This window comes from Euprymna scolopes, chromosome 44 (genome assembly GCF_053919585.1).
Source record: "Euprymna scolopes isolate OS-2025 chromosome 44, ASM5391958v1, whole genome shotgun sequence".
Lineage (NCBI taxonomy): Eukaryota > Metazoa > Mollusca > Cephalopoda > Sepiida > Sepiolidae > Euprymna > Euprymna scolopes.
Window position 1 is genome coordinate 22,462,355 of NC_136525.1, and position 15,000 is coordinate 22,477,354.

The following is a 15,000-nucleotide window of genomic DNA, read 5'->3' on the forward strand; positions in this document are numbered from 1 at the left end:
TCGACTCTCACTAGATTCAGCCACTCTGATGAGTCATAGATGCTGAAACACGTCAGTGGGTAATTATATTTTAAATAATACTCATGCGACTCCGCATTTGGGGGTACTAAATTGGTCAAAGGGAAAATTATTCCCAACTCGCATTTAGGTAAAATTGCAGTTTTGTATAAATAGTTGAATTCATTTAAAAAGTATTGCAAACAAAAATAAATAAATAACATCTACACAAAACTGGATACATTTAGCAGTCATGCGAGATAGCCCAGATGATAGATGCTGAAGCACGAGTCAGTGGATTATTATATTTTAAATAATATACATACAGGTCCACACTTTTCATTTTTTCTAAAAACCGCGAATTTAAGCTAAATTAAATGTAACTGTTTAAACAACTTACACTCATTTAATTCACCTTTTATTCCTCTCTAATTTTAATTGTTCATATTTGACTTTTAATTGGAGTATTCTAGTGTTCATGTCAATTTAAAAAATTAACTTCAAATCAAAAAGGCAACAAGAGACTCCACACAATGGAAAATTATTATTTAAATGTAACTTTAGAACATTAATGCAACACAAATACTACAGGAACACAATGAACTAGTTAATATTTAGTAGCATAGCCCTTCTGCAATTTGACAGCCTGCAAATTTGGGACCATTGATTTGAATTAGTCTGCGGCAATACTCCGGTGAAAGGGCATCCCACTTCTCTTAAATTTTTGTTTAAAGTTCTTCCAAATTCGAAATTTTATCATTGTGTAGCTGTTGTTTGATGTAATGCCATATGTTTTCGATAAGGTTGAGGTCCGGGGACTGTGCAAGTCAATCCAAACACGGAATATCATGCTCTTCCAGGAACCTCTTGAAATTGCCAGATTTGTGAATGGGAGCATTATCCTGCATGAATATGGGATTATCATTCAAATTCTGGCCAAAGTAAGCTAGAAAATGCTCAGTCAACATATTTTTGTAGTTGGTCAAATTAATCCGATCTTGCAAGTGACCTATAGGCCCTGGACCATTGGCACTAATAACGCCCCACACCAAAACTGAACCTCCACCACCTAGCAGCGTTGAAACTGTGCATTTAGGATTAAATTCTTTATCCTTTCTTCGATAGATGTACTGCCTAACATCACTGCCTAGCCTATTGAACTTGCTTTCGTCGCTAAAAATCACTTTCGACTAATATAAAGAGTCACAATCTTCATTGCATCTGATGAAGTCAAGACGACACTTTCTGTTCTTTACAGAAATCATTTTTTTCATCTTGGTACAGAGCCTTGCAAATTAAATTCCTTCAGTCTGTTTTTAACTGTAGAAAGAGAGCACTTTTTAACAAGATTACACTGTTGTTGGATTTGGGGAGCCATTTCAAATCTGTTTCTGAGGCTACGGATCTTGTTAGTATTGTCTTTCCTGTAAGAAGTAACTCTAGGACAACCAGATTTAGGGGCATTAAAAACACTGCCAGTGTTTTGGTGCTTTTCCACAGTCACTCGTACCATTTCTCATCACATTTCAATCTGCGGCCAATTTCTTGATTGGATAAGCCATAAAGGTGGAGATTGATTAGCTCCCAACGATCACTAAGAGAGACTTGTTGTTGTTCCTAGGTTATACGTTGTATAACCTAGGAACAACTACAATTATGAGTAGGTGAATATTTTAAGCTTATTTGTTGCTTGCAAAGTTTCTTTTGTCTTCTCGATTTGAAGTTAATTTTTTAAATTGACGTGAACACTAGAATACTTCAATTAAAAATCAAATATGAACAGGTAAAATTATAGAGGAATAAAAGGCGAATCAAATGAGGTGTAGGCTGTTTAAACAGTTAAATTCAATTTAGCTTAAATCTGCAGTTTTTGAAAAATGACAAGTGCGGACTTTCTTTTTGGCAGCACTGTATATATATATATATAATATAAAGCTGAACGTCTGTGTGTGTGTGTGTCTGGTCACGAATAGGCTCCTATATGGTTGACTATTATAGAAAACTGATCACATATAATGATAGAAGATGCATCGATACACAGGAATGGGTATGTTTGATCAGGCTTAATGATGATTCATTAAAATTGTGGGGTCTGCATACGCGCCTGGTCCACAAAGTATGGAAATAAAAAATTAAAAAATTAAAAAAAAAAACGTTTACAAGTGTTTTTGACATAGATGTACATAATAATACTTTGATAAGTATGTTTTAACTTAAATAGGGATGGTATAATAAAATTGTGGGGCCTGCGTTCGCGCCTGGCCTCCATAGAATGGAAATAGGCACAAACTTTAATAAAGAATTTTCATATCTATTTGCATAAGTATACTTTGATAATTATGTTTCAGTTTGAAGAAATATGGTATAATAAAATTATGGGGTGTTCGTTCATGCCTGACCTCCATAGAATGGAAATATGTCACAAAGTTTAACAAGGTTTTTTAATATAGATCCACAGAATATTGTGATAAGTGTTTCATTGTGAACAGGTATGGTATAATAAATTATGGGGTTTATCTATTTTATTTTTACTTTCATCATATTTTGCTTTGGTTTTGATACTCCCAAATTCGAAGCTATCTCTTTACAACCCTTCCTTTTCATAACCTATCATACTTTCATAAATCAGAGTCCATTTTCTGTAGGCTGTTTTTGAACCCAGTCAACATATATTAGTTCGTTCCTATCTGTCTATCTGCCTGAGTTTGTATCTATTTGAGCCATAAGAGTTTTTGGTCCCCCGACAAAATGAGAATGGACCTGTAAATTCACCCCTGTCCGTTCATCCATTTGTCTGTCCGCACTTTTCTCAATAACTACGACTTGGAACTTTTTTTAAATTCTGCACAAACATTAAATATGATATTAGTAAAAAATTAACAGGACAGAGTTTCCGGCAAAATTCCGGTTGTCTCCCCCCCCCCCTCCCCCATGAGGTGCCTTTCGGGTTAAAATGGCTAAAATTGACACTTTTGTGCTTATTAAAAAAAATTAATGCCTTGGATTTTTATAAAACTTTCTGAAAAGTTGTAACTAACTGATTTCCATATAATTTTGTTTTTCTATACTTCACGATAACTCTTGGGTGTACCCCAGGGGCTCTTTTCGGGCTAATAAAAGCACTCCATTTTTGGGACTATTTTACCAAATTGGTCCAAAATTTCTGTGTATGTCTATTTAGCAGTTTTGCATGGTGCTGAACTCAAATTTAAATATTTTAAGGTTTTGGGAACTTTTAGGGCTAAATGGGGTGGGGGGGGTAGGGGCAAATGATAGACTTAGTCATTTCTCTTTTTGCATGGTGCAGAACTTAAATTTACATATGCTAAGGCCTAAAACTTTACCGTTTGTTCATTTTCATCAAGATTGGACATACCCTGAGGACTTTGGGGGCTAAATGGGGGGGGGGCAAATGCTGGACTTAGTCATTTTTTTATGCCTCGTTCAGTGTGCACTCATGGGGGACCATGCATGCTTCACTTATTATTATTGTTGTTGTTGTTGTTGTTCAGTGGAGACTTACAGAGATGTACTATTTAATAATAATAATAAAAAGAAATTTAATATATATAAATATATATCCATATTTATCTATCTAAATGCCTGAGTTTGTATCTATTTTAGCCATAAGAATTGTTGTTATTAGAATTATAATAATTATTACAAAAATTATCATAATAACAATTATTATTATAATTATTATTATTATTATTATTATTATTATTATTATTATTATTATTATTGTAACTATTATTATTGTAACTATTATTATTGTAACTATTATTATTATTATTATTATTATTATTATTATTATTATTATTATTATTATTATTTATTTATTTATTTATTTATTTATTTATTTTTTACTTCAATGGAGACTTACAGAGATTTACTCGTTATGACCGTTGTCCAATTTTAAAAAGACTACTATGATCTAAACTGAATCTCACAATCCATCAACCCTTATCTTCTGCTTCTGGGGGAGCGACCCACTTTTTAAAAGGACAGTTCTGATCCAAGCTAAGTCTGATATTTGACCTTGAACTTGGTAGCTTAAACTGTGTGACAAGGATTTATTGAACAAAAAACAAACAAAAAAAAAAATAGACAAATAACAAAACAATGTAACCAATCAAAGTTTTTTTTCCTTATAAATGCGGATCTGATTAACGCACCTGAGCGCTAAGAGGTTTATAACTCCATGAGATTATTCCAGAGATTATTACGGAGGAGGAGGAGATGGAGATGATGATGATGATGATGATGATGATGATGATGATGATGATGATGATGATGATGATTATTATTTATGTAATAATTAGGTGCTTGTGTAGATTGATTTTTAAACCAACGCGTTTCAGGTGAAAAAAAAATGTTACGTATGTCGAAAGCAGTATAAACTCCAAAAATTATGAAACATGATCCAGTAGTAGACGTGCTAGATGCAATTAAAAAAGGAAATCATCCACAATTACGAGCTGAGATTTTGTGTTTACAAATGGCGAACCCTTAATTTAAATCAAGGGTTATCTTCCTCGTTTGCCATACTGAATTGGTCGCACAACTCTTCCTCGTTAAAATATACCATAAAACTGGATAGTTCCATAAATTCTTCTTTTTATTTGTAATTATTTTTCTACGGAATCATTTTTCGTAATTTTTGGAATTTATACTAATTTTTACATGACATGTAAGTACGTAATAATGTTTTCACCTGAAATGTGTTGGTTTAAAAAATCACCAATCTACACAAGCACCAATAATTGTATACAGGTTGATTGAAAAATAACTCCCTATATTTGAAATTTATTACTAAAATATAATTCTTACAAGAAATGAATAGAGGGAGCAAGAGTTGTGAGGCTGTTCCTTTATTTTTCCTTTAGTCCTCACATTCCGTGATCAATATTTTTGACGATGGGAAAATGCTATTATCTGAGTCAGCTATTGTTTTGAGTTTTTGATGTGTGTGTATTTTAAATCCTCTCATCGTATTCATCACCATTGATACATCAATCTATTCATCTTGTCAACCATAATCTTCAAATGGATTTTTAGCTTTGATAAATGTTGACTCATGAGTAAAAAAAAAAAAGAAAAGAAAAAAATTAAGTTGTGAAATCAATTGATGCGGTTCTCAGGCGTCTTGAAAAGCTAATGACGAATGCTGGCACCCATTCAAAATGAAACCTCATAGTATACTCTTACTATATTCATTTCTTGTAAAGATTATATTTCAGTTATAAATTACGAGAACCTAATAATAGGGAATTGCTTTCCAATCACCTTGTATATCAGTCTATCTCAGGGGTTTCCAAACTATGGCATGTGGGCTAGATCTGGCTCGCTAAAGTCTTTAATCTGGCCAGCAAAGTTCTTATGGAAGATGTAAAAATATTCAGGAAAAAATTTAAAAAAAACATGGAAACGTGTTTTGTTTTTTTTTCTCACCTTTTTTTTTGTTCATAAAATGATTAAGAAAAATGAGGTTTTTGAGAACGAGTTTCGGTAAAAAGCAAAACTAATTAGCAAAACCGTATAAAAAAACGTCCAAGTCATTGGGGGAGGACGTTGCTCTAAAAAGTCAGCAATATGGTCCTCTATTTGAAAACTTTCGTGACCCCTGATTTATCTCAATTAAATATCTATCTATCAAACCAAATTTGTTCACATGCATTGTTTATTTATCTAGCACTCTCATAATATCCCCCCCCATCTCTCGGCTGACAATCATGCAATCTCATTAACCCTTATTTATCCTCGAGTGGCTCTTAGCCTTAATATGTGTTAGCTTTTGCAAGAAATGTCACCGTTCTCTCAAATGCTGTGCTTGGTATTCCCAAATCGTGACCCATCTGATACTGACTAGGCTCAACGTTGCTCAACTTTGGTGATCTTATAAATGCGTTTTTTTTTCATGAAAGTTATTATTTAATGTTGCGACCGTGGCCATCCCTATAAGAGGCCTGGCAATTATATAACTGAGGTATTTTACTGAAAGCAATGTGAATTTTTCTAACATCATTCGTATAGCAGTTAAAAAAGAGCGAACATTCCCTTGTGAAATTAATTTGATGTTTTCGCATATTCTACATACTCTCTTTCTGCCTGATTGGCACCAATGTGTCGGTACTATCAGGCCTACAAGTAATTGGTCTCTCACGCTGGAATCAGTAGTTGTTAGTCATTTCTTGCGATCTGACCCAAGATGGTCGAAACTGGATTGCGATGGTTCGAGATGCAATTTATATTCAGGATGAAGCCATATTAATCCGACTAGGATGATATCTGCTACCAGTAAAAGTAAGTTTTACAGACTGATTGGGGATACGTCTTTGACAATCAGTCCAACAGTCGGTTTGTTGTTGTTGGGCTGAGGTAGAGTTCTATTCAATACTTTGAAGTCAATCCACCCAGGTTTTACCTTTTCTCTGAGGAAGATGTCCCTATCAAGAACTGCAAACAGAGCTACTCAGCTATTTTTATAGACCAAAGTGTACTTTATCTAGTGTACTGGATTTTCAAATCCCCACCTTTTTTTTTTACACGGTGGTCACCACTTATCAAGGCCTGGAAGCCACTCAGGGATAAGGGTTATTGCAAGTACATTACGTTAGTGTGGAGATTTAATGAAGTGTTTACTTAAGAGGGCGGTTCATTAGGAATTTGTTAACGTTGGACTTGAAGACATCCAAGTTGTAATCAGGTGGGAAGCAGGCAGACGGAACAGAGTTCCACAGGCTTGCAGTTCTAAGAAAGAAGCTTTGTTCATGGAATCCACGTTTTGATTTAGGCACAGATAAAGAGTGGGGGAAATTTTTCACAGTGGATTCAGCTAGACGGGTGTTTTTCATGAAAGATTGGCGAGGGGGGGAGCAGAGATTGGAGTTCAGACGAGCACCTGCCATGGAAATAACGATAAAACAAGGATAGGCTCGCAACGTCTCTTCTGTGGGAGAGAGGTTGCAGGGTAGAGAAAAGGGCATCTCTACTAAGCCACAAAGTCTATTTTGTACTCTAGGCTGCTTCTAGCAGCTCCTGCCCAGATATGGCAGCAGTATTTCATCCTGACCTTATATCTAACTTCCTGCAGATAAGTTATGTAAACACCTGTAATTAACAACTTCTTGTCTGTCACAAATCCTTAATTTTACACCTTGGCTTTTAATCTAATGCTGCTGCTGATGATGATGATGATGATGATGATAGTACCACCTGTAATTAACAACTTCCTGTCTGTGACAAATAGCCTTTATCCTACTCCTTGGCTTCTAATGGAGTTTTCTAATTTTTCCTTATTCTAGTCAAAATTTCAGACGATCATGCAACTGGGGTCTTTAACTGGAGACAGTGTGAATCTTTATCTTTTCTATGAGAAGAGGTAAGTTTATTGCTAATCGTCTAAGACACCACTACTGAGAAATACTAACATAGCTGCTCAGGCATCTTTATAGACCAGAGTATACTTTTTAAAATAGACGCTAGACCTAAAAAAATACCATTTTGCCCACGCAAACAGATGGCGGAATGTTTACTGTGTGCTTCATCCCAAAGTCATATGAATTCTACGGGGATTAATTTTAGTCTTCTTGTATATGGGTACAGGAAACAATGCAGGAACGTTGCAATTTCGATTATAAATACTGTACGCGGGAAAAAATCAAATCAGTTTAGTGAGGAACATCTATCCTCCCAACTCCATCGCGAGATGCAAAACTTATTTACCAGGAGATACGAATGCTGAGGTGATAAATACCTTACCAAGGGGTTCCTATTTATGTAAGTAGCAATGAATGATTTTCTTTAAATTTTTCTCTTTTATCCAGACATGGATTTATATATATAGCCGTCTACATCAAAACATTTCTAGGCCTGCTCTTAAAAATATATATAATATATTTTAATCCCATATGTGTGAAGATCAACCTTCCTAATTTTGTAACGGATTATCAGTCAAAAAAGAGTTAATACTCCACACCATTAAAAAAAGCTACTGTGTTAAATAAAAGATTTTTTTAATATATATAAATGCTGTGTTCAAGTTGATGTCTATTTATTGGTGTTGTCCTTGAGTGTTTTTTTTTTTTAATTATAAAGGAGTCTATGATATTTAAAGTTAAATATTATTATTATATTATTAAATATGAGATATTTAAAGTTAAATATGATATTTATAGTTAAATTTTATTAATCAAAATGAGATTAAAAAAAAAAAAACAGTCGAAAAATACGTATGTTCATTTTATTTGACTAACCAGTGTAGTCAAGTGTCAAGGAGACCAGCATAAAAGTACATACTAATATCTTAGTATCAATGTTGACTTTAAGTCAGCTTTGAAGTTCATTAATCGAAATTAGTAAGTTATTATTTACATACAGACGGTGCAGATTAGTCAACTGCCGTATGCTGGTTAACTCTCCAATGATTGGCTGAAGATCAACCAATCAGCTAAAAGGTTTTAAACCAACACCCAACACTTCAACGGAAGAAAGTTTACAGTAAACAACAAAACAACAACAGATTAGATAAACAAATCTATATTAATCTACGAAATGTTCGTCCCTATATCTGTCTGTGCGTCCGTTAGCTGCTGTTAGACTATAAAACCTAGGAAGTCGGTTGTTTCAGGTATAGCGGTCACCATACCATACTATTTTCTCTTGTGGATTAATGCCCCCTTGCTGACTGGTGCGGCCACGCACTGACCGGTCAGTTACTAGGGAGCATTAATGTTATATGTCCCTTAAGGAACTAATTACCCCTGTCAGGAACTAGCCAGCAAAGGAGCTCAGGCCACCAAAGAAGACAGACCTCTCTCCTCTCGATCTCTGTCTACTGAATCCTTCCAGGATGCAATTACTTCAGTGAAGACCTCCACTGGACAACCTGGGGACACTTCATTTTTTGCTTCCCAACACGAGAACATCCTAGAACCTTCTATTCCTTTTCTTTCTTTCACCTTGAGCACAGCTCTTCTTCTTTCGAAATAAATCTTTTCGTTATTTTGTTAAAAAAAAAAACGATGATTTATTACTCTGTGTTTTGTGTTGCAAATTAATCTTTTATTAGGGTTTGTGCACTCACGCATAAAACTTACCTAAAGAAGTTATTTACATTGAAAAATGCTAATTAAAATTATATGTAACAAATAACTGACCCAACTGGGTAAAGGGGGAAAGGAGTGGCTGGTTACTTTTAATGCATCTAAAACCAAGCTTCTCTCTTTACATCATTAACATTCTGATCCACATCTGGCATCAATTGAAATGAATGGCTCTCGTCTTCAGGAGGCCTCAAGTTTTGACAAGCTTCTGGGCTTGACAATTACTCCTGATCTTAAATGGAACACGTACATCAAATCTGTTGCCAGGGCCGCTGGAAAAATGGTGAGATCTTTCTATCGATCCAGTAGATATCTCACTGCTGATGCGATTCTCTATCTATATAAGAGCCATGTACTTGAGGATGGAATACTGTTGCTACATCTGGGCAGGAGCAGCTAGAAAGAACTTGTCCTGCCTTGATAGAGTTCAAAATAGACTTCGTAGCCTCGTAGGAGATGTCCTTTTCTCTTCCCTGCAACCTCTATCTCACAGAAGAGATGTTGCGAGTTTTTCTCTGATGTATCGTTATTTTCATGGCAAGTGTTCGACTGAGTTTCAGTCTATGGTCCCCCCCCCCTCGCCAAACTTTTACAAGAAACACTCGTCTAGCTGAAAACACTATCAATAATTCCCCCCCAACTCTTTATCTGTGCCTAAACCTAAACGTACATTCCATGAACAAAGCTTTTTTCTTAGAACTGCACGCCTGTGGAATTGTCTTCCGTTTTCCTGCTTTCCGGCTGACTACAATATGGTTGTCTTCAAGTCTAACGTAAACAAGTTCTTGATGAGCCGTTCCATATAAGTTAACAAATTTACCGAATTTTCATTACTAATGATTACTATATTGACCAATTTCTACTGTACACTCTTTAACCCTTATCCTTGAGTGTCCTCTTGGCCTTGATAATGTGGTGATGCCTGTATAAAAAAAAGTGATTTTGTAATAATATAAATTAAAAAATAGGGTTTAAGGTAAATATGCAGTTTATATTGTAAAAGATAGCTTCTAATCTTTGCGTGATTACAAAGAACAACTTGTTAAGTCACACCGTTTTACATCAGCTAAATAAACGTCAATGATTGATTCATTAGTTTCATTTTCTTTTTTACACTTAATTTATAGCTTGTTTGTGGATCACAACATAAAAACGCATGAAATAGAAACTCCATTGAACACAAAATAAACTATAAGCATTTAAGGCTTGAATAACTTTTATCATCAACAAAAGACTAGATTGAATGTGCATGTTCAAAAAAGTTCATTTTCATGTGTCGTCACCTTTTAAAATAATACAAAGTAAGGCGTTGGAATAAACGGAGAAAAAAGGGAGAATGTCCATAAAGAGTACTTATTCCTTGTTTCTTTTTGTTGGTCGAGTAACGGTCACAAAAAGGGGTGTTTATCGGCTTTAACAGCGAAAGCGGACGACTATCTGCACCCGTGTCTTGTTTCCTTGGTGGCTTGTTGTCCTTTTCTTTCGTTTACAAAAGCCCTGGGTTTTTATCTCTTCTTAGCGGCTCCCACAGACCCGTTGGTTGTTAAATTTTGTAATAAATTAGATAAATAAGAAAAGATTCACTTCATTTCCCTAATTTACTGAGTATCGATTACTCGATCCCAAATATTGATTTTCATTTTAAAGATGAAAAAATATAATAATAAAACTAAAAACGAATAAAAAAAAACAGTTTTTGAAGACAATTAGTGAAAATTGAGTTTTACAAAAAAAAAAAAAAAGAAAAAAAAAAAGAAAGCGGAGAATTCTAATTGTAATAAAAGGGAGGTAAATATTTTCTGAAAACTGAAAATCTTTTGCCAATTTTACAAAACTTAATTTTCGCTAATTGTCTTCGAAATTTGTTTTCATTAATAATTAATTTTCTACCTTATCGTTTTTTGTAATTTTTGGATATTTTCATTACTGCGACATAACGATTCAGCAGGTACCATTGGTTTCACTTGAAATTCAATATTTTAATTTTCGAATTTCGTTACACTAACGAAGAAGAAGAAGCAAAAATTCATCTCAAAACAGGAATGTACACGTTCTGTTTGAGTTAATGTTCAATTAAGAATTGGTAACGTAATGCCAATATTCATTGTTGCTTCGAACAAGACTTTAAAAAAAAAAAATGAAGATCGTAAACCCCACGTTATAATTGTAAAACCATATTACACCTTGAATTGGCCAACAACCATTAAGCAAATTTAAGTAATTTACCTGATTTAAATTGGACTTCATCTCCTAAAAATAAACAAACAATATATTTATTAAAGTATTGTATTTCGTAGTTTAAAAAAATCAAACTAAGAAATGTCCGATATATATTGTGTTTTAAGCTGTTAAAAGATCGGTTCTTTTGATTTGATTGAAAAAAAATCTTTATGATGTATGTACTTGTCATGGAATGAATGTCATATTTTAAAAATCATCTTAAGTATTTTTTTTTAACAAAGAAAATCAAAATTTACGATATTTTTGCGATTACTAATTTTGGATACAAAGAAAATGGCAAATACGTAGTTTAGCGGCATAAATTATTTGACAGACAAAAAGTTATAAAAACTATTTATTTTCATATAAAACACATTATTAGTCCCAAAGCTTAAATAAAACCAGAAAAAAATTCATTTTTATTATTTTTTTTCATTTTTCTTAGACTAACTGTATAATAATAGAGGACGCCATATTGCTTTTAAAATTTAAGTTTGACAGATTGGCCTTTTTAAGGCCAAATTCGGCCTTTTTTTTACACTCTTTGAATTGTTTTGGCTGCCATTTTTTGTAATGAAAGAGCGTAAAAAGGCCAATCTTTCAAATCTTAGAAAGGCCAAATTTTAAAAATAATATAATAGCCTCGAATTGTCGTACATTTAAAAAATGATAAAATAAAAAAAAAAAAAAAAAAAATTCTGGTTTTATTTCAGCCTTAGAATCTAATAATGTGCTTTATATAAAAATAAATAGTTTTTATAATTTTTTGTCTGTCAAATAATTTACGCCGCTAAATTACACATTTGCCAACAAAATATCGGTACGCAAATTGATCTGGCGGCCTTGAATTTTAACATAAAACAATATGGTGGCTCTCAACTCACGTCTCGCTGGTCATAAAATTTAATTTTCTGAGTAAATAAATAAATAAAAAAACTACTTAATCAATTTATGTGACTTTTGGAATATGACGTTTTCGTTCTGGGACAGGTACGTACATCATAAAGATTTGTTTGTATTTTTGGTTTTTATTTTAAGTCGAATAAGAACCGAAAAATCTTATAAAAACAAGATTTTTCGGTTCTTGTCCAAAATTCTCTTTATTAAAAAAAAACAAGAAAAATCTGTATGATGTACGTACATGTGACGAAATAAAAATATAATATTTAAAAATCACGTAAATTGATCAAGTAGTTTTGCTTTTAAATAAGAAAATCAAATGAGCACTCATGAAATGACTGACTCGCCTACCATTTTGAAAAAATCTAAAAAAAAAAAAAAAAAGCAAATAAACAATGGCGACAACTCAACAATAATTTATAAATTCTAGATGTATGTTGTAATGCCTACAAATTCCCAATTAAGATTAGGATAATAGTCCAGAAATAAGTGAAATAAATACACAAATTACTCATATCAAGGAATTCCAATAAAAAAAAATAGATAAAAAAATAATATATAAAAAGAATCAACCTACCTATATATCTATAAAAGTGAAAATATGTGTGTGTGTGTGTGTGCGTATGTGTGTGCGTGTGTGTGTGTGCGTGTGCGTGTGCGTGCGCACGCGTGTGTGTGGATATTTCCCAACCAAATAACTCTGTCAATTTTCGGTCTAGACACTCGAGATTTGACATAAGGAGTATTTAGATTTGGGAAAATCTTTTTAATCGGTTTTCGGACAGAAATTTGGCTGTCAAGGGGCCAAAGTTCAACGATTTGACCTTTGAAAACCCTACAAAAATCATCAGCCAATTTTGGGTCTAAATACTTGAAATTTTAGATGTAGGTTACTTGGACATGGATCAAACTTTTTTTATTTGATTTGAGCCAAAAAAAAAATAAATGTTAAAGGGTCAAAATTGGAGTCAAAATTAAAAAAAATATTTGACCTCTGCAGTCTCTACCAAATTACTCAGCCAATTTCTGGTCTAAACGAAATTTTACATAAAGGGAATTCAGAAATAAGACAAGCTTTTTAATCAGTTTGAGTCGAAAATTTGAGCTGCCAAGGGGCCAAAATTCAAAAGATTTTACTACTGCGGTGTCTAGCAAACTACTCAGCCAATTTTGGGTCTAAACATTTGAAATTTATACATAACAGGTATCCAGAAACGCGGCAAACATTTTAATCAGTTTGAGGCAAAAATTTGGCTGCCAAAAGGTCAAAGTTGAAAGAGTTGACCTTTGCAGATTCTACCAAATTCCTCCACCAATTTTTGGGACTTGAAATTTTAGATGTAGTTAACTTGGACATGGGTATAACTTTGTATTTTGATTTGAAACCAAAATAATAAATGTTAAGAGGTCAAAATTGGGGTCAAAGTTTAAAAAAAAATTGACCTCTGCGGTCTCTACAAAATGACTCAGATAAATTTTGGTCTAAACATTTGAAATCTTACAAAAAGTGTATTCACACGTAGTGCAAGTTAGAACAGTATATAGGGCCCCTGCAAAGCCGGGCTGAACTACTAGTATATCTATAAAAGTGAAAATGTGTGTGTGTGTACATTTCCCTACCAAACTACTCTGTCAATTTTCAGTCTACATACTCGAGATTTGACATAAGGTGTATTGAGATCTGGGAAAATCTTTTTAATAGGTTTTCGGACAGAAATTTGGCTGTCAAGTGATCAAAGTTCAACGATTTGATCTTTGAAAACTCTACAAAACTCCTCCGCCAATTTTGGGTCTAAACACTTGAAATTTTAGATGTAGGTTACTTGGACATGGATCAAACTTTTTAATTTGATTTGAGTCGAAAACCATAAATGTTAAGTGTCAAAGTTTACTCAGCCAATGTTGGGTTTAAACATTTAAAATTTTACATGAAGTGTATTCAGACACAGAGGGCAAGCTTTTTAATTGGTTTTTGGCCAAAAATTTGGCTGCCAAGGAGTCAAAGTTCAAAATATTTGACATTTGCGGTCTCTAGCAAACTATTCAGCCAATTTTGGGTCTAAACATTTGAAATTTGACATAAAGGATATACAGACATGCAGTAAGCTTTTTAATCAGCTTTTGGGAGAAAATTTGGCTGCCAAGAAGTCTAAGATGAAAGAGTTGACTTTTGCAGACTCTACCAAACTCCTCCACCAATTTTGGGTCTAAACACTTGAAATTTTAAATGTAGGTTACCTGGACATGAGTCTCTCTCTCTCTCTCTCTCTCTCTCTCTCTCTCTCTCTATATATATATATATATATATATATATATATATATATATATATATATGCACATAAAGTTATGAACAGTACATAGGGCCCGAGCACCGAGCAAAGCTGGACTGAACTGCTAGTAATATAAAAAAATAATATATATAAAAAATATATAAAAAATAATATATAAAAAATAACATAAAGAATAATATATAAAAAATAATATATAAAAAATAATATATAAAAATAATATATAAAAAATAACATAAAAAATAATATATAAAAAATAATATATAAAAATAATATATAAAAAATGTTATATAAAAAATAATATATATATGCACATAAAGTTATGAACAGTACATAGGGCCCGAGCACCGAGCAAAGCTGGACTGAACTGCTAGTGATATAAAAAAATAATATATATAAAAAATATATAAAAAATAATATATAAAAAATAATATATAAAAAATAATATATAAAAAATAACATAAAAAATAATATATAAAAAATAATATATA

General features: G+C 32.9%; 1 protein-coding gene across 2 annotated transcripts in view; it reads right to left on the reverse strand.

Annotated features, from left to right (window-relative positions):
- LOC145268736 (choline transporter-like protein 2) overlaps positions 1 to 15,000 on the reverse strand; it is a 382,616-nt gene that overhangs the window by 283,446 nt on the left and 84,170 nt on the right. The window contains exon 2 of one of the 2 annotated variants that reach the window (XM_080124314.1): positions 11,328 to 11,351. The exons of the other annotated variant lie outside the window; for it this stretch is intronic. Within the exon in view, the coding sequence (XP_079980440.1) occupies positions 11,328 to 11,351 (24 nt within the window). The remainder of the gene's footprint in view (positions 1 to 11,327; positions 11,352 to 15,000) is intronic. 2 annotated transcript variants of the gene reach the window in all.